Source organism: Cucurbita pepo, chromosome LG20 (genome assembly GCF_002806865.2).
Source record: "Cucurbita pepo subsp. pepo cultivar mu-cu-16 chromosome LG20, ASM280686v2, whole genome shotgun sequence".
In the NCBI taxonomy this organism is placed as follows: Eukaryota; Viridiplantae; Streptophyta; class Magnoliopsida; order Cucurbitales; family Cucurbitaceae; genus Cucurbita; species Cucurbita pepo.
Window position 1 is genome coordinate 3,503,209 of NC_036657.1, and position 19,494 is coordinate 3,522,702.

Consider the following 19,494-nt stretch of genomic DNA (forward strand, 5'->3'; position numbering starts at 1 on the left):
GAATATTTGATATTTTTGGATTATTTTCATTTTCTTTTAATTTTAGTGATTTTTTTTAGTTTTATTTCTTTTTTTTTATTAACATTTTTATTTAAATTTATAGATGAAATTAAAAAAATTCGATGGGTCCCCTATTTCTATAACTACAAATAAGTATTTTTCTTTTCATTTATCTATATTTGGTTTAATTATTAATTTATTAATTTAAAAATGAGAAAAATATAATTTTTCAATTTTAAAGTAATTATTTATATTACTACTTTTAAAGTGTAACACTTGATTTTAGATTAATATTTTAAATATTAAAAATATATTTATTTTTTAATTAACAATATTGAATAAAAAATTATATTTTATTTTGTATTTACCAATGAATAATATTTTTAATTAATTATAATAAATAAAACACTTAATTTCAAGTCGCCCAAAAAATATGTATGATAATATTAATTTTAAACCTAGATATATTAAAATAACATAAATATATGTTTTTTTTTATATGAAAGTTCGTTATTTCAAAATAATGTATATTTTTATTTTTAACTTAATCAAATTAAATTACAAAATCTCCATTTTTTCATTAATTATGTAATTTTTTTCTCATTCTATTTTAATTTATGATATCTATGATATATTTGAAAAATACCCAAAAAAAAAAAAACCCATTTGATATGAACACATTTTGAACTATTTTCAAACTAAATTCTAAAAATTCGTGAATTATATATATATCCACAAAATTGAATATTAAAAAAGCACTTCGAAACTCGTTACAACCACTACTTTAATTTCGTTCGTTTTGGTTCAGTTCAATCTCCTAAAATATTAAAACTAAGCTCAATTTATTAAAAATAAATAAATATAGATTCAATAATTGAAAGATTAGGAGGAAATTGTGAAATGTATTATTGAGAAAATAAAAAATAAATAAATAAATAAAATAAAAAAGCAATGGTTCTGGCAAAGCATCAATCATGGAGTGGTCGCCGACAATGAATTTATAGTCAAAATGTTTTGTTCTTTACACATTCAGCTGATCAGCTGGAATCACAACACTGTCCTTTATGTTCCTGTCTAGTCACATTCAAGCCCACATGCTCCTTTAATATTCATCACATATCATAAATAACCAAAAAAAACAGTCAAAATTATGACATTAAATGTGTTTGGAAGAACATAAACTCCTGTAAAATGGGAGCTACAGCGATGTTTCAAAGAACCTTACAACTCTACAAACATCCATGATCTGTAAGTGGATGAATGGCCATGAATAATACTTGTGACAGCATCACAAGTAATCGATATTCATCTAAGAACGCACACCTTCATTCAAAATTTCGACTTCTTAAGTCTCTGCTCTATTCTAAAGGACTCGTCCGTGTCCAAGAATTCTCCAGTTACCCTGATGAGCATGTCGATAAAACCATTATCGATCGTCGCAGCAAGCAATCAGAAAACGAAGGGAATCATATGAAAGTATAAACAGAGAATTAAGGGAGTGTTGCAATTTGTAAGCCACTAGATGAAATGAAACATTTAACAGTTGGAATTGCAGAATAATAAGTAAAGAATCCTGTCAAGATATTCTACCGTACAAAAAAATCTACGGGTAACGATGATCGTCAATCATTTAGCTCGCAACACAATCATTGAGCTGATAATGAAAGCAAACATCTAGGAAGGTTTAGGAAGTTAAAGATGTGCCCGTTTCTCGACATTCATTACGTAAGTCAGTCCTTATAGACTAGGTTGTCGATTGACCGATAGCTTATACGAAAATTTTGAGCATCAAGAGGCTTGTGTGGTCAGTCCTTATTCGTTCGGTTGTGTTTTCAAAAGTAAAAGGTTTGTTTTCAAATAGTTCGTTCAAAAGGCGTCGAGAAAATATGTTCTTTATAAGATGTTAAACATCCTTAATTTCAGTAAAGTATATATATAACTCATCACCACAAGAAGTCAGAATCAATATGTGAATTCCTGAAAACACTTTGAACAAAGATCTCGACATACCTATTATATGCCAAATAAGCTTCCCCAATTGTTCCTGCAACTTTATTTCGTACTTTCCGTACACATACCTACAAGTAGCAAGATCCCAACGAAAACTAATGTAAACCGAAATCAATATAATGTTTTTCGTGGGTAAATTACCTTTTTGATCTATGACGTTTAAGATTTACGTAACTTTAGTCCCTTCACGTCCACAACATTTAGAAAACGCTAAATTCTATTCTCTCTATTAACAGTACCGTTGGTAATCTAACTTACTAATGGTGTCGTTAATAGAGGGACTAAACGTGAGCAGTTTCAAAATGTCGGGTACTGGATTGATTGCTTTTTTATAATATGTGCACTCTTTGTACTCACCTGTACGAGATCAATGGGACCAGACTCGGGGTCCCTATTACGATGAATAACAATTCCATTATCACATTTGTTAATGAAGTGTGCACTTCCACTTATATCGTACATATTAGGTGCACCTCCAGACCAGTTCTGCAACTGTAAAAAAGCGATGAAAATGTGAGAAAGAACAAGACAAAGAATAGAGATCACAGTGGCTAACGTGTCGTGAATATGAACCGAAAGGGTTTAGATAATGAAGGGAAGCCTGTTTTGAGCTCCAAACAACATTTGTTAGGTGACCACAAGAAGAATGAAAGTTTAGCGACCAACCTGCCTAGGATGTGCAACAAACCAAACATGGCAAGCGTGATGTTGGGCGAACCGTTTGACCTTAGTAAGCATCTGGCTCACATACTCTGTTTCAGTTCTGTCACAAAAAAAGAACTTCCACCCTATAGTGAACCGTACAATAAACAACAAAAGGCGAAAAGAGAAGGCCAAAATTGGCAGCTTAGATCTTTCTTCAGGGCAACAAGCAAAAAAAAAATAATAATAAGTGAAGTTTTGGAAGTACAAATTTGAGTTATATCACCAATGGCGCAAATAATGTTGGAATTGTTCCTTTAGAGCTTACAAATTGAAATGATCAGCAAGCTTTTTCTTCTCATTAAATCTGAGAATAAACACACTGCTCAAGGATATAAGAAAGTTGCAAAATCTTTTAAGGAAGATAAGGATCATCATGTGAGATCTCACATCGGTTCGGGAGGAGAACGAAACATTCTTTATGAGGGTGTGGAATCCTCTCCCTAGCAGATGCATTTTAAAAACCTTGAAGGGAAGCCCGAAAGGGAAAGCACAAAGAGGACAATATCTGCTAGCAGTGTGCGTGGGCTATTACAAATGGTATCAGAGTCAGACACCGGGTGATGTGCCAGCGAGGAGGTTGAGCCCTGAAGGGGAGTGGACACAAGGCAGTGTGTCAGCAAGTACGTTGGGCCCGAAAGGAGAATGGATTGCAGTCCCACATCGATGTGGATTGTGATATCCCACATCGGTTAGGGAGGAGAACGAAATATTCTTTATAAGGGTGTAGAAACCTCTCCCTAGTAGACGCATTTTGAAAACCTTGAGGGGAAAACCGAAAGGAAAAGCTCAAAGAGGACAATATTTGCTAGCGGTGAGCTTGGGCTCTTACAAATCACAACCAAGAAAATATTACATAAAAGCTAAGTATTATCACTAAGATCGAAGAAAGCATAGTCATCCATGGTAGAAGGCCACAGGAGATATCTGCCAGATTGTCTGCTAAGTATTATCACTTCAGTTTAGATTTTTTAATTTGAATTAGATTTGTTTTAGATAAAGTTCTTTGATTAAGATTTGGCTAAGATTAGAACTAACAAAATGATAACACTCACTGGCTGGAAGGCCGTTGATGATCAAGCTCGTTATACGGGTCAATTACGAGTCCAGAAACTCCATGCCTTAAAACTGCTGCTTTTGCAAGATCCAGGACCCAATTAATACTTGGGAGGGACTCATTTTCACACCTAGTCCAGTGAACAAGAGAAAAAACACATTCAAAAGCACATCAAGAGGTTTGTAGGGAGGCAAAAATGAAAAAGTAATAAAAAAAAACTAAAAATTTGATCATGATTCAAATGTCATAACAAAAAAAAAAAAAAAAAAAAAACTTCCATTAAGCACTTGATTAATTAGAGAATCGAGTATAACATGTTTCTTGAGGTACTATCTTCTGAGAAAATTACAAGAAAAAAACCACAAATCAAGATCCTAACATGGTAAGGACATTTTCTTCGTGAACTAGAACGTTTCACGGATACGACCGAAATTCAACAGCCAGAAACACATATCTTTCGGTTACGAAGATCGCTCTTTACACAAACTGGCCATGTAAGATTATATCTTGAGATGTTAAGTACTAGTAGTAATGTATGAATATGAAAAATAACCAACAATATATATTTCAGACTTCTCCATTTACCTTGCAAGAAAAAATGTATCATTTAACCATTGCTTGCCTTGCTCCAACTCATCGAGACTCATTCGTTCTACAGCTCCACCGTAACTTGAGGACATAAAAGAGGAAAGACAAAGTTAGTTGACAATTTAATTTATGAAAATCCGAACTTTAGTGCGGATGAACGGTCCACAAACGGGAGCCAGCTTACACAAAAAGACTCTTGTCGAGTAAAACAAGACCACGAGCGTATTGCAGGGAGAAAAAGGCTATGGGTTAATTTGGAGTATTTTCAAAATAGTTTTCTATTTTTGTTTTCCAAACTGTTCTTAAGCATTATGATTAGAATGTTTGTAGAGTTTAAAGCTATTGTTTGATTCAAACCTTTATTGACAAAGCTCTCAAGTCATGATTTTAGAATAAATGTTCTACTCTGTAACGGCTCAAGCCCACCGTTAGTAGATATTGTCCTCTTGAGGCTTTTCCTTTCGGGCTTCCACTTGAGGTTTTTAAAATGCGTCTGCTAGGGAGAGGTTTCCACACTATTATATATTATGCTTCGTTCTCCTCCCCAACCGATGTGGGATCTCACAATCCACCCCCTTCAAGGCCCAGCGTCCTTGCTGGCACTCGTTCCCTTCTCCAATCGATGTGGGACCCCAATCCACCCCCTTCGGGCCTAACGTCCTTGCTGGCACACCGCCTTATGTCCACCCCCCTTCAGGGCTCAGCCTCCTCATTGGCACATCACCCGGTGTCTAGCTTTGATACCATTTGTAACGGTCCAAGCCCACCGCTTGCAAATATTGTCCTCCTTGGGCTTTCCCTTTCGGGCTTCCCCTCAAGATTTTTAAAACACGTCTGCTAGGGAGAGGTTCCACACTTTTATAAACATTGTTTCGTTCTCCCTAACGGATGTGGAATTTTACAATATCATTAGTGAAAAAAACTAAAACAAAACGAGAAATTTTTCACTAAATTAAACCTAAACAACAAAAAAATGATTTAAACAATCTGCCAAACAAGCCCTTCTCATTTATATGCAAAGACTTAGCAAATAATGTTTTAGTAACAATGACCAATAAACAAGTGAAAAAATAAGGTCCGCCTTGACAGCCCGACCTGTACAAGGGACCTTAGCCTAGCTGAGCACTGGTTTGGGACCATGACCCCCAAACCAGAAGACTGCATCTTCAAATTTTGTCTTGGCCTAATCACTTAAAGATGCACTTTTTGTATCAGTGGTACATGACAAGGAGAAATAATATCTTTATTATTTCAATGATTGTCCTTCCTTGACACTAAAGAGTCCACAAAGGCCAACTAGATTATAAAATGTAGAACCGTTGCGTAAATTATCTTGCTCACATTTCTTCTTAATTTTCAGGAGGTACATGTATCTTTTATAATAAAAAATTTAAGAAAAAACTAACTAAATACCTAGATACTAGGCAACAATATAGAAAAATAAATCTAACTCAATTCCTAAATATTAGTAACAATATAGATATAATTAAGACTAGGATTTACATGATATGGTTAAGGTCATTCCTTGAACACTCCCCCTAAGCTGCGGAAATAGATATCGTCCATTCCCAACTTGGACTAGATAGGATTATATGCAGTATTGAGGTTGTCGGTTGCCACATACAAAGCCGTTCCTTTAGCTTGCTTTGGGTGGAGGTTGTCGGTTGTTCTTTCACCCACCCAAAGAATAATGGAAGTGTGCTTTGGAANAATCGTTTACTTGAGAAAAACAAAAAAATCTGTAGGGGTATGGTGAGGTATTGAGAGGAGGTTTGGTCCCTTGTTGGGCTTAATGCCTTGTTTCAACGTTTGTATTAAATGAATTTTGTAATTTCTCGCTGGCCTTTAGTCTTCTAGGTTGGAGCCATCCTCTAAAGGGTTTGGCTATTAAAACTGTAACAGCTCAAGTCATCGCTAGCAGATATTGTCCGCTTTGCCTTGTACGTATCGCCGTCAGTTCACGGCTTTAAAATGCATCTACTAGAAAGAGGTTTTCACACTCTTATATGGAATGCTTTGTTCCCCTCTCCAACCGATGCGGGACCTCACAATCCACCCTCCTTGGGGGCCAGCGTCCTCGCTGGCACATCATCGGGAGTCTAGCTCTAATACCATTTGTAGCAGCTCAAGCCCACTGCTAGAAGATATTGTCCGCTTTGGCTCGTTATGTATCGTCATCAGCCTCACAGTTTTAAAACACGCCTGATAGGGAGAGGTTTTCACACCCTTATATATAGAATGCTACGTTCCTCTCTCCAACCGATGTGGGATTTCATAAAAACTATTCATAATAGTTGAATCTCAGTCGTGGCAGCAAAGCCACTCTACCCCTTTGTATCTTTTGGTTGAATATGATAGTTATAGAAATCAGGGTAGTGAGAGAACAAAAAGTACAATCTAAAACTTACCGAGCAGAAAAGAACGGCTTCTTGATGCGTTTCTCCAATAGTTTTCTTGCATGCTCTCGAACCTATAAATAATTCATCAGAAAAAATTTAGATTGAAACAGGGCAAGAGAAGGAAGGAAAATTAAGAAATAGAATCTGTTGGATTCCCTTAATTTTACTAGTTATCTCACAAAATAAACTAATTTCATTAAGAGAGAACGTATAGAGGAACGAGGGGTCACATAAAAGGGTCTCCAACTGGTCATCGAAACCGTGACACTATAATACTAATCACCACGTATTTAAAAACATAAGATTAATTCTGAAGAGTTGACTTTGAAAACTCTCCAAAACAACAAACAAAGCAATAAGGATACCAACTCCGCTCACACCCCGGGGAGCATCTGCTCCCCATGCAACACGCACTCCACGGGGGGATGCCCCCAATCAAGACAAAAGCCCTTGGGAGGAAACGCCCCCCTAAAGCCTCTGTTACACTCAAACCCGTTACACTAGGAACATGTACATAAGGAACGGTTACATTTAGAACAAATGCCTTACAAAATTTGTTCCCCCATATTCTCATCTTTTATGTATAGTTTTTTCATATTATAGATTGTTTTATATTTATGCATATAACTTACTGTATCTATATAACTCATACCATGTTTCCTAAACTAATGTTCGCAGAGGATGTCTCAAGAACCCAATACACAAAAGATGACAAAATGAATTTTGGAAAGAGCAAAGAGAACTTATGTTCGTTAGCATATCAATTTAATTCAAACAATGTTGTAATAAATTGATTGTTTCAAGACTAAAATTAATCTTAGAACTTCAATGAAATACAGATATCGACGTCATAAGAGAAACGTGCAAAAAGCAACACCTAGCCCAAAATCCCAAAGAAATACAGATATCGACGTCAAGTGCGTAGAATCTTTTAGTAAAGGAACATACAGAAAAATGTCAACCACGGGCAGCTCAGAAGTTTGAACAGCTCACCTGATTCTCCATAGAGCAGAGAACAAATTTCCAACCAGAACTTTCATTAAGATTGCATAGCAGAGCATCAATCCATTCACTCTTTCCTGAGTTAGGAATACCAGTGACAATGGTAAGCTCCCCTGGGACAACCTGTTTAAACCAAAGGCTTTAGCTATGATAGATCTAAAAAATTTCATTTTTCTGATACAAATTTTTGCAAGTTTCCTTATACAGACGTAAAAAAGGATCGCATCCTACACACAAATATCCAATTACCTTCATTCCATTAAAGAACAAAGCCAATATTTTCAAAGAAAGAGTTTGCTAGTTTGAACTCACGTTGTACAAATCATTGAGAGCCTTCCATCCAGTCGGGATGCCAAACTCATTTCCACCTTTCTTGTGATAATATGAATCAATCTCGTCGAAGTAATTTTTGAAGTTAAATAATCCGCGTATAGGAAACAGTTCTGCATTATCAACTACTTCCCTCAGGGCTTCAGGGCCCAAATACATCAGAACCTAAACACAATAAAAAAGAGAAGTGATCCTCTATACAAATAATGTCCTACTATTACAGTTATGAAAGAATTTTCCTATGACCAAAAGAATTCTAAGACTTCTTATCTTAAAGAATTCTTTGATTTCTCCCCTTCCCTATTAACCAAAGAGGAGTTCGTAGAAGCACCGCTCCATTGAACTTTTCCTTCCCTTTAAGCTACTGGCCCCCAAGGACTTCTATAAGCCACTCATCAAGAGTTCTAGGTAAACACACTGGTAAGTCCAATTCATTTTAAATGAAAGATGACTTCCCGAACGCAAAGGGCATGGAAAAGGTGGTCCAAGAATTCCTCACCATCATGGCAAAGGCAGCAGAATGAGGGAATTTCTTTTGAAGCTTCTGGTGGGCGTTAAGAAACATCTTAACCTCCTTGAGGATCTTGAACTTCCAAACTAGGTTAACCTCCCTACTCAATCTAATTTTTTTTTTTTTTAACAAGAAATAACTTTTCCTTGATTATAAGAAAAGGAAACACTCTGAAAGTCTTCCCTTCTCGTGAATGAGAGGATGGAAAGGAACTCTTTGATCGTCTCGGAAGCCCCTATGCCTGGCCAAGTCCAGGTTGAACTCAAAAAAACTGTCCCAAACTGCATAAGCAACATCACAACTATAAAGAAAATGATTAAAGTTCCCTAACTGTGGTTTGAACTCGGTTTATAGTTGCCAATTAGGTTTATGAAAAAAACCTAATAGTCGATCGTTACTTTAATCTGAGTACACTACCTCCAAGATAGAGCTCAACTAGACTTCTGACTTCTCCCTATATCTTAATTGTAATGTTCTTTGAAAGATGTTATGAGTACCAAAAAGATGACTTTCCACTCAATATCTTATCTATAAGGCTCATTGCCCAAAGCAAGCTTTGTCTAGGAAAAGAGAAAAAAAGTAGCAGAAATATCAACAGTATTTCCCATCAAAGCTTTAAATCTAATAAAAATTAACTCCTTTAGAAGAGAAAAATAAATGAATCAACAAATGGACAGCAACAACAATAATGGATATATAATTCCAACCTCATTTGCATCTTTGAAATGATTGGCCTCATTCTTTTTTGGCCATTTGACCCTCCAACATCTAAGAATGAAAAATGAAAATGCACGTTACTAGCCAAACTACTCCACATCTATTCCAACCAAATAATGAATTGTAGTGAGAAAAAAGAAAAACAAAAAAAAAAAAAAACCTTTCCCTTCCAACACGACGTGCAATCTCCTCTGCTAAAGCTTGACCAGGAGCATCCCCATCAGTAGCAAGTATAATGCGTGATGCCTATCAATTTCAATATCATTTATACTAGACAGCTTTCGAAGCCCTACAATGTGTTTATGCTTAAAAGAAATGGAACTATATTTGCCAACCTTACTCAGGTAGTCTTTGCAGTTCCATAGATACTGATATTTCATATCCTAGCTTCACACGAAACATGAAATATGCATTTCAATCAGACTAAAATAAATGAACATCAATCAAATAATAAGAATAATAATTCAATTTTTGATATGACAGTGTTAGCTTTGTGGAGAGGATGAATAGTTTCAAATGAATAATAGTGCACACAATGAAATATTACAAATGCACCGAAACCGAAGTTTTTGGCCAAAGAGAAGAACGATAAAATATTTTTTTTATGCATGCATGCTCACAATTATTTCTCGCCTTTTATGACACAAAGATAGACCTTCTCGCGCTATTTTGGAAAGGGTGACGTATGGCCATTTAACAAAAGGGTATGAAGGCAAATTAAACACACGAACATTACCCACACAGGTATAAAATGAGAGAAAGAGCTAGACTGGGCAGCAAAACAAGAACGCTGATCCAAAAAAAAAAAACAAACAAACATTCTCAAACCGACCATCTCTGGCAAGAAAATAACAAAATATGAAATTTCGAAAAATACGAGGCCTTTAAGCAGACTGGATATCCTCTCACAGCCCCTTGTAATTTTATTCTTTGGCTCCTTTGTTTGATATCAGCATAAATATTTAGACAGTCTGCTTACTTTGGTACTATATTTCTCCTGATGAAAGTGATTTGTTAATCAGTTTTTAAAAATAAAATTAAAATGAAATCCATTGCTAATGCTAGTTAACTAATTTCATCAAGGAAGATCTGCTAGCTATATGAGCTAATTCTGTAAGACCTCTACTTAGACATATATTAGTCTGCAAAGTGAAGACAACGTCTGTTACTTGAAGAAGAAGCGAGAGAATATTAAGGAAAAAACCATGTAGTCTGCAGAGCGAAGACAAAGTATGTTACTCAATGAGGAAGTACAGAATCCCAGAGATGAATCAGGTGAGGTGTCAATGAAGATGGCTACCACGTCATCGTTATAAAAAGGTATATAAATCTGATGACTAAAGTTAAGGATTAACAAAAAAATCAGGGTCCTCAAAGAACAACCTGATCTACAGGAGGCACGTCCTTTTGGGAAGCTGACGGTGGTGCACCATCTGGAACGCTCACGCAATTATGGAAACCAGCTTCTGCCATTGAAAGCTTGTCTATCTCCCCTTCAACCTACATTATAAAGGAAAATTATGAGTGATAGATCTAAGTGGAGAAACTTTCCACACTAAATAGCTCATACTATGATTATATCGCTTGCGCCATCTATGTCATCCAATCCATAAAATATTTTCTCAGTATTTGCCTCCTGAAATAAAGGAATGGTAGACAATTAGATGATGATTAAATATATATTATACAAGCAAAACATAGCCCATTGTTCTTTCGGGAAGAAGGGAAAATCAAAATGCATTTAAGCTGAATCAAGTGGTTAAATTTACTCAAAAGTATATGTTAAATCTTTAGGATATAAAAAATTATCATAGGGTGTTATTTATAAGTTAAAACAAGAACCTGCCAGAACTTCTTGTTGACATCACGATACTTGCAACTAATTAATGCTCCACGTCGTTTATATGTAAACGCAATACTGATCTGTCAAAACAAATGTAAGCAGTCAGAAGAGGCAAATCATGGTCAAATATTTAGTCCAGTAAGCAAATCAAAATTTATACAAAATAAGAGTTATGTCTTCGATGTCACCAAAGTAATCAAAACTTTCAGCATTCTTGCTGTCAAATTTTGTATGGCAACTAAAAGTATTTTATTTTCCATTTTAAGATTTTCTCCATGCATCCCACCCCCAAACGTGTTGAGGGGAGTCCCACATTGGCTAATTTAGGGAATGATCATGGGTTTATAAATAAGGAATACATCTCCATTGGTATGAGGCCTTTTGGGGAACCCAAAAGCAAAGCCAAGAGAGCTCATGCTCAAAGTGGACAATATCATACCATTGTAGAGAGTTGTGGTTCCTAACATGGTATCAGAATCATGTCCTCAACTTAGTCATGTCAATAAAATCCTCAAGTGTCGAACAAAGAAGTTGTGAACCTCGAATGTGTAGTCAAAAGTGACTCAGGTGTCGAACAAAGGGTGTACTTTGTTCGAAGGCTCCAGAGAAAGGGGCCGAGCCTCAATTAAGGGGAGGTTGTTCAAGGGCTTCATAGGCCTCAGAGGAGGATTTATAGTGTACTTTGTTCAAGGAGAGGATTGTTGAGGATTGTTGGGAGGGAGTCCCACATTGGCTAATTTAGGGAATGATCATCGGCTTATAAGAAATACATCTCCATTGGTATGAGGCCTTTTGGAGAAACCAAAAGTAAAGCCACGAGAGCTCATGCTCAAAGTGGACAACATTATACCATTGTGGAAAGTTGTGGTTCCTAACAAAACGCACAAAAAGGTATATAACAACTAATCATTAAATAGATCAAAACTTGTAATTTAAAGGCTTAAACCCTCCCCCTAATACACCGGAAAAAAAAAAAGTAAAACGTAACCTTGTTTAATAGTTTTCCCTGTACTTCAAAAATCCAAAATGCCATGTATTTCCTTGTTTTTTTTGTTCTAACTCAATGGAAAAATATAAACAATAATCAAAGGCAGCTAGAAAGGACAACAAAAGATCAAATGGTAATTTATGCAATTGATATATTCGTCAACGATTATGAAGCACACTTTATCAACACAGATTTGAAATGCAATCTTAGCGTAGCGTGCTTCAGATGCCATTAAGAGAATATCATCCTAAGGTCAACGCTCCGTAGCTAGTTCAATTCAATAACAGCTCCTTTTACCTGATTATTGGATCTTTTCTGCATAACTGAATTTCTTAACAATGTGTCCTTGGATATCAGTCGCTCAGCAAAATAAGCAACCAGCTGAAACAAGAAACATAATTATTTTCTCTATGTTCCATATACAGATAACATACAACAACTGCAAGTGTAATTGATAGGCATATACCAACGGAAATATTTGTATTAATGCTTAAAGGATTGAATAATTTCATTTTTTAGTTGAGTAATTTATTACTTCAAACTTATCCAAAAAAAAAAAAAAAAATTATAAAGAGTTGGATGATAAAAGTCCCACATCGGCTAATTTAGGGAATGATCATGGATTTATAATCAAGGAATACTCTCTCCATTGGTTTGAGGCCTTTTGGGGAAGCCCAAAGCAAAGCCATGAGAGCTTATGCTCAAAGTGGACAATATCATACCATTGTGGAGAGTCGTGTTCATCTAACATGGTATCAGAGTCATGCCCTAAACTTAGTCATGCCAATAGATTGGTAAATCCTCAAATGTCGAACAAAGGACTCCAAAAGAAAAGAAGTCGAGCCTCCTCGAAGGCAGTCAAAAATGACTAAGACTCCAAAGGAGTCGAGCCTCGATTAAGGGGAGGCGTACTTTGTTCGAGGGGAGGGGTTGGATGATGAAAGTCCCACATCGGCTAATTTAGGGAATGATCATAGGTTTATAATCAAGGAATACTTTCTCCGTTGGTTTGAGGCCTTTTGGGGAAGCCCAAAGCAAAGCCATGAGAGCTTATGCTCAAAGTGGACAATATCATACCATTGTGGAGAGTCGTGTTCATCTAACATGGTATCAGAGTCATGCCCTAAACTTAGTCATGCCAATAGATTGGTAAATCCTCAAATGTCGAACAAAGGACTCCAAAAGAAAAGAAGTCGAGCCTCCTCGAAGGCAGTCAAAAATGACTAAGACTCCAAAGGAGTCGAGCCTCGATTAAGGGGAGGCGTACTTTGTTCGAGGGGAGGGGTTGGATGATGAAAGTCCCACATCGGCTAATTTAGGGAATGATCATAGGTTTATAATCAAGGAATACTTTCTCCGTTGGTTTGAGGCCTTTTGGGGAAGCCCAAAGCAAAGCCATGAGAGCTTATGCTCAAAGTGGACAATATCATACCATTGTGGAGAGTCGTGTTCATCTAACATAAAGTTTTTATTTTATTTTTTAAAAAAAAAAAAATCCCGAAAACAAAGATGATAGTATTATATCTATTTTTAATTTGTTTTAGAAAATTTTAATTAAGTTTTGGGCTAAGTTTAAATTCTTAATTTAAAGAAAGATGAGTATTCCTAATCTAACAAAATGTAGGATTACAATAAAGGATAAACAATTGATGGGCACCTATAAATAAGATATTTAGAAAACTAAACAAAAGCATACATATATGCTTTTACAAACATCAGATAGCAATAATCATAATCAAATGAAGAACAATATAAAAATCGACCACCTCATCGCACAGTGGTTCAAGTTGTAGGCTCTCCACTGTAATTTTTCGTTTCTTCTGCTTAAGTGTGAGTTGTCCAGAAATTTGATGTGATGACCGACCATCAGCAAAAGCCTGCCATCAAAAGCTATGCTAAGCCAAATAACTCAATCATGCATTCATATAAATTGAAGCAATATGTAACTATAAGGACCAATTTGGATTGTGAACATTTTTCCATTTTTATAAGAAACATTCCTTCACAACCATAAAAGAAAGAAAACACGAGGGATAAGACATCCTTGTGAGGTCGAGCATGATAGCATCAACCACCTGCAATTGGTAGATGATGAAATCCTTCAAAGCATGAAAATTAGGTTGTGACTCCCTCCGATGTAAAATCTGCCACTCACAAAATTTGACCTTCTTTGCAAGCGACAAAAGTAGAAGTAACCTCAGTCGGAGAAGTGACCGACAAAATATGTAAAAGGGATCAAGAGGAGGAGCCTCTCAAAGGATCGGGAGACAAAGTTCTCGAGTCTCTTCTCTCCAGAAAAATGCATTGGTCTTGCAAAAGGGAAAGAAGAACATCTATCGGCTCTCTATCAAAAAAGGACAACTGAAGCCCAAGGAGATCAAAGAAGAATCAGACAGAGAAGGCAGAATTGAAGCCACTGAAAGTTGGTTCTACTAAGAGAGGTGACATAAACCAGGAAATATCTCCCAAAAATAAACATTCAAAAGGGAATCCATAAGTGATAGCTTTCGAGAGGTTTTTCCTAGGCCCATAGATCGAACCACAGTTTGCCACACACTCAAAAGGGTGCGGGTCATATCTGCTCACAATAACTTTGTACCATAAAGCATCAAGCTGCATGACGAATCACCATGACCACTTAGCTAACAATGTATCATTATGTAATCTCAGGCTCTGGATCTCTAATCTTCCTAATTACATAGACTTCACCATTAACTCCCCAAATGTGACCCTCCCCCACGGCCTTTTTTTACGAGAAGTTCCTTATCACTCTCAAAGAGACTTACACACGAATAACAAAATTCTAAACAGGGACAAGTAGATGGTAATACCACTCAATCAAACTCTCTGAAATGTTCCATGATATTTGAACAGAGTACAAGAATTTAAAACAAAAACAAAATTACCTTATCAAAAAAATCAAACAAAACAATAATCGAACAACTCTTTTTTTATAAGAGACAATTTCATTGATGATTGAAATTTATAAAATGGATGTCATGACGTTTACAAACAAACCTTCCCAATTAACAAAGAGGGAGGGAGGTATAACGGAATGACTTTTCAAAATTGACCCTGTGTGAAAGGGCCCAACCACATTTTGCACAAAAGCACACCCAAATGAATTATTATTAATACCAGAGTACGGCCTTTCCAACCACATTTTGCACGAAAGCACATCCAAACAGCAGCTCCCCTGATATTTGAAATAAAAATTAGAAACCTACAATACTCGAAAAGACAAAGGTTGCAGAATATAGGACAATGGAAATGAAGGATTGAAAATTGTAAGGGATGGAAAGGAAATCCAACCACTTTTTGTACATGAGAAAAGTAATAATTTCGTTGGACACAAAGATAAAGGTGAGAAGTCAAACTAGGTTCGTGGCACGTACAAAACTAACCAAAAAAAAAAACCTCCCTGTAATGCCCAAAAAGATGCCATTTAAAAATCATCCTGAATAACTTCCACAAGAACATTTAAAACATATGTAAACCATAAAAGATACACACAAAAAGACTATCAGTGTAACATATAAAAAGATGCCATAAATCTTACCCATCTTCTGAGATATGTAGGGATAAGGCCCGTTCCCCTGAATCGCCACCTTTGCACTGGCACCAATTTGATACAGAATTAATCAGGGCATGACATAAATTTAAAATTTTGAAGATTTTAAATAAATCAAAACTACCTCGTTTCACTTAGAAGTTTCAAGTTTATAACCAATAGATGAAGGCAACAAGTTAAACCAATTTATTGGAACCAAAACGAAAAAATAATGTGTAAAGCCAGTTCCAGCAATAAGTAGGAAAGACATTAGTCGAGACTTTCAAACAATTTCCTAAATTTTTCTTCGTCCAAACCGTTACCATTCCAAGTTCCCTTGCTATCGTTTAAAATCTCAAGCACAGTGTGTCTAAAAAAAAGTGTCCGCAATTGTATTGTATGTGGATCTATCTGNAGAATTTAAAACAAAAACAAAATTACCTTATCAAAAAAATCAAACAAAACAATAATCGAACAACTCTTTTTTTATAAGAGACAATTTCATTGATGATTGAAATTTATAAAATGGATGTCATGACGTTTACAAACAAACCTTCCCAATTAACAAAGAGGGAGGGAGGTATAACGGAATGACTTTTCAAAATTGACCCTGTGTGAAAGGGCCCAACCACATTTTGCACAAAAGCACACCCAAATGAATTATTATTAATACCAGAGTACGGCCTTTCCAACCACATTTTGCACGAAAGCACATCCAAACAGCAGCTCCCCTGATATTTGAAATAAAAATTAGAAACCTACAATACTCGAAAAGACAAAGGTTGCAGAATATAGGACAATGGAAATGAAGGATTGAAAATTGTAAGGGATGGAAAGGAAATCCAACCACTTTTTGTACATGAGAAAAGTAATAATTTCGTTGGACACAAAGATAAAGGTGAGAAGTCAAACTAGGTTCGTGGCACGTACAAAACTAACCAAAAAAAAAAACCTCCCTGTAATGCCCAAAAAGATGCCATTTAAAAATCATCCTGAATAACTTCCACAAGAACATTTAAAACATATGTAAACCATAAAAGATACACACAAAAAGACTATCAGTGTAACATATAAAAAGATGCCATAAATCTTACCCATCTTCTGAGATATGTAGGGATAAGGCCCGTTCCCCTGAATCGCCACCTTTGCACTGGCACCAATTTGATACAGAATTAATCAGGGCATGACATAAATTTAAAATTTTGAAGATTTTAAATAAATCAAAACTACCTCGTTTCACTTAGAAGTTTCAAGTTTATAACCAATAGATGAAGGCAACAAGTTAAACCAATTTATTGGAACCAAAACGAAAAAATAATGTGTAAAGCCAGTTCCAGCAATAAGTAGGAAAGACATTAGTCGAGACTTTCAAACAATTTCCTAAATTTTTCTTCGTCCAAACCGTTACCATTCCAAGTTCCCTTGCTATCGTTTAAAATCTCAAGCACAGTGTGTCTAAAAAAAAGTGTCCGCAATTGTATTGTATGTGGATCTATCTGTGTGTGAAGTGTTTCTTGATCACCTCCATACTAAGATCATCTCCAAGTACCTCTTGAGAAATGCAAAAAATGACAGTAAAATTTGCAAGCTAACCCTGTTAAAGTAGTTGCACCATGGTCTCTTTGATCATGGTCATCTTGCAATGAGAGAGCCTATACAAAAGATGATACCACAAAGCTATAATAGTGTTGTCGATCCTAGGGTCAATCTAGAAAGATGTGTTTCCTCCATCACCCACCCTATGGCGAACGCAGTTGGTGATAAGGTTTTAATGCTTTTTTACAAACTTACATTGCCCCTTCACAAAAGGTGGGGAGGGATCGATTAGTACATGATGTAGAAGCGTATTTAACCTTTATAAGATTCTTCCACGAGGTGGTGGAGGAATCTCCATGGCCCCTTTGGATCATGTTTTCCTACATTGTTAGTTAGCTCATAGATGTTGGCCATTCCTTTAAAGCTACTCAGGTTTTCGATTTGCCCCCTTAGTGTGAGGATGCCTTTAGAATTTGTGGCTAAGGTTGGTTCTACCCAACTACTTTCAAGTTACGCAGTCCGAGCACCAACGGAGATGCAAGTTGGAAAGAAATCACAGGAGTTCTGAACATAAGTTCTCTGTTTTTACTAATTTTTAAAATAATATAAAGCTCATTGCTTCTTGGTAGGACGGTAGAAATAGCAAAAAAAATTGTAATTATTGTCTCTCGATGATCGTTCAATATTGGAAAGCCTTCTTGTGATTAACTACTTTAGAGGGGGAGCTTCTCTTCCCCTACCCCTAGGCTGTCTTTTTGTTTTTTCATCAATATATCTTCAGGTTTCTTATAAAGAAAATCTTTTAGAAGCTGGAAGCTGTTTTCACTTCTACAAATTGGATAAATATCTCAAGATAGCATAAAGAAGCTGACATTAGAAACCCAATACCATTGGACAAAGCAAGTGGTTGGTCTGCCCAGGAACACAAAATTCAGCATCAATGTCAAGTTCCTGCAACTTTTTTTTCAGAATATTCAATCGCGTCAAGCTTAAAGCCTCGGCTAGTGGATTCTCCATAAATGCTGCACGAAAAAGAGATGCAAAATAACGTTAAAACTAAACAAACATCAAGTCAAGACATTGCCTGCAAATTACTTTGCTGTCTTAAAAGTGAACTGAATTCTTTCTTGTTAAAGAATCTCTTTCTAGTTGCTTTAGAACAATTAGGAGATTCTCTCGAAGAAATATGGGGTTCTACTTCGGATGGCAACATGCTACTGGTTGGAAGTACCGTTTATGGGGTCAAATCAATACGTTCGAAGAAGAAAGATTGGAATATCAATCCCAATCCCATCAATCGATCGCTGTTTCGAGAAATACAAGACATAGCCTCTCCGAACCACCAAGCCAGGAAACATGAGGTTGCTCCTAGCCTAACTACAAGCCCAAGTACAAGCCTAACTACAATTCAAAAGCCCTAAACAGCTCAAAAACGATTACCTGGAGGTCTGGGAACATTGGCATGAGAAGTGAAAGAAGAAACCCCATTTGGTTTCATGGAAAACGCCTTGCCACGGGACATGGGTCGTACGGGAAATGAACCATGAAGAACAGAATTGCTTTTGTACAGGAAAAACCTCTGCAAAGAAGAAGAAGAAGAAGAAGAAGAAGAAGAAGAAGAAGAAGAAGAAGAAAGGGGCGACAGGAAAAGCAGAGAAGACGACTTGCATAAATTGAAGGAACCCATTAGATAAAATGAGGAGGAAAGGGAAGAGAGCTTGGAGAAGGAGCTACAGAGACACTGATTGTGATGAAGAAAACGCATGGCTGGGTAGGTGGGGCTAGGGTAATCGGCTGCCTATGGCCTCCATTTCCCTGTCTACAGAGTTAACATAGTGGGTAGAGAGTGAAGAAAGCAGAAGGCCATTAATATTGAATGTTGGTGAAGAAATGAAGAAATTAATGGGTGTGCGAAGCGCAGAGTGGCTCTTGGCTGCTGAAACTCTTCGGCTTCGTGCGCTATGAAAATCCTAACCTTTCTGCCGCCGCTCGCTTACGAACACAAATGAACCCGACCTCGAAACGAGAAGCCCTCTGCTCTGCACAACTCGCGCCTGCGGGATTATTTTCCCTGTCAAATTCAAACCAAGATATCATTCGTTCATTTTACATCAGCTAAATTAATTAATTAATTTCTCTTTTTTTAATTTCAAAAATAACTTATGACTTAAAAAAAAATTAAAATATTTATTTCTTTCTTTCTTTCTTTTTTTTAAATCATTAGTTTCAAAAAAATATTCTATAAAAAGTTTGGTTAATAT

General features: G+C 36.2%; 1 protein-coding gene across 1 annotated transcript; it reads right to left on the reverse strand.

The window, feature by feature from the left end:
- Positions 1 to 978: 978 nt before the first annotated feature.
- On the reverse strand, positions 979 to 19,309 carry LOC111783068 (twinkle homolog protein, chloroplastic/mitochondrial). Its single transcript, XM_023663947.1, has 21 exons — positions 18,674 to 19,309; positions 18,122 to 18,255; positions 16,792 to 16,847; positions 16,371 to 16,428; positions 13,914 to 14,024; positions 12,445 to 12,528; positions 11,159 to 11,239; positions 10,887 to 10,952; positions 10,700 to 10,816; positions 9,652 to 9,699; positions 9,477 to 9,562; positions 9,307 to 9,367; positions 8,071 to 8,253; positions 7,750 to 7,881; positions 6,766 to 6,827; positions 4,355 to 4,438; positions 3,768 to 3,899; positions 2,677 to 2,773; positions 2,368 to 2,502; positions 2,011 to 2,078; positions 979 to 1,402 (listed from the first exon to the last, which is right to left on the reverse strand). Exons 1-21 carry the CDS (start codon positions 18,996 to 18,998, stop codon positions 1,330 to 1,332), a joined length of 2,193 nt encoding a protein of 730 aa, XP_023519715.1. The 5' UTR covers positions 18,999 to 19,309; the 3' UTR covers positions 979 to 1,329.
- Positions 19,310 to 19,494: the final 185 nt, after the last annotated feature.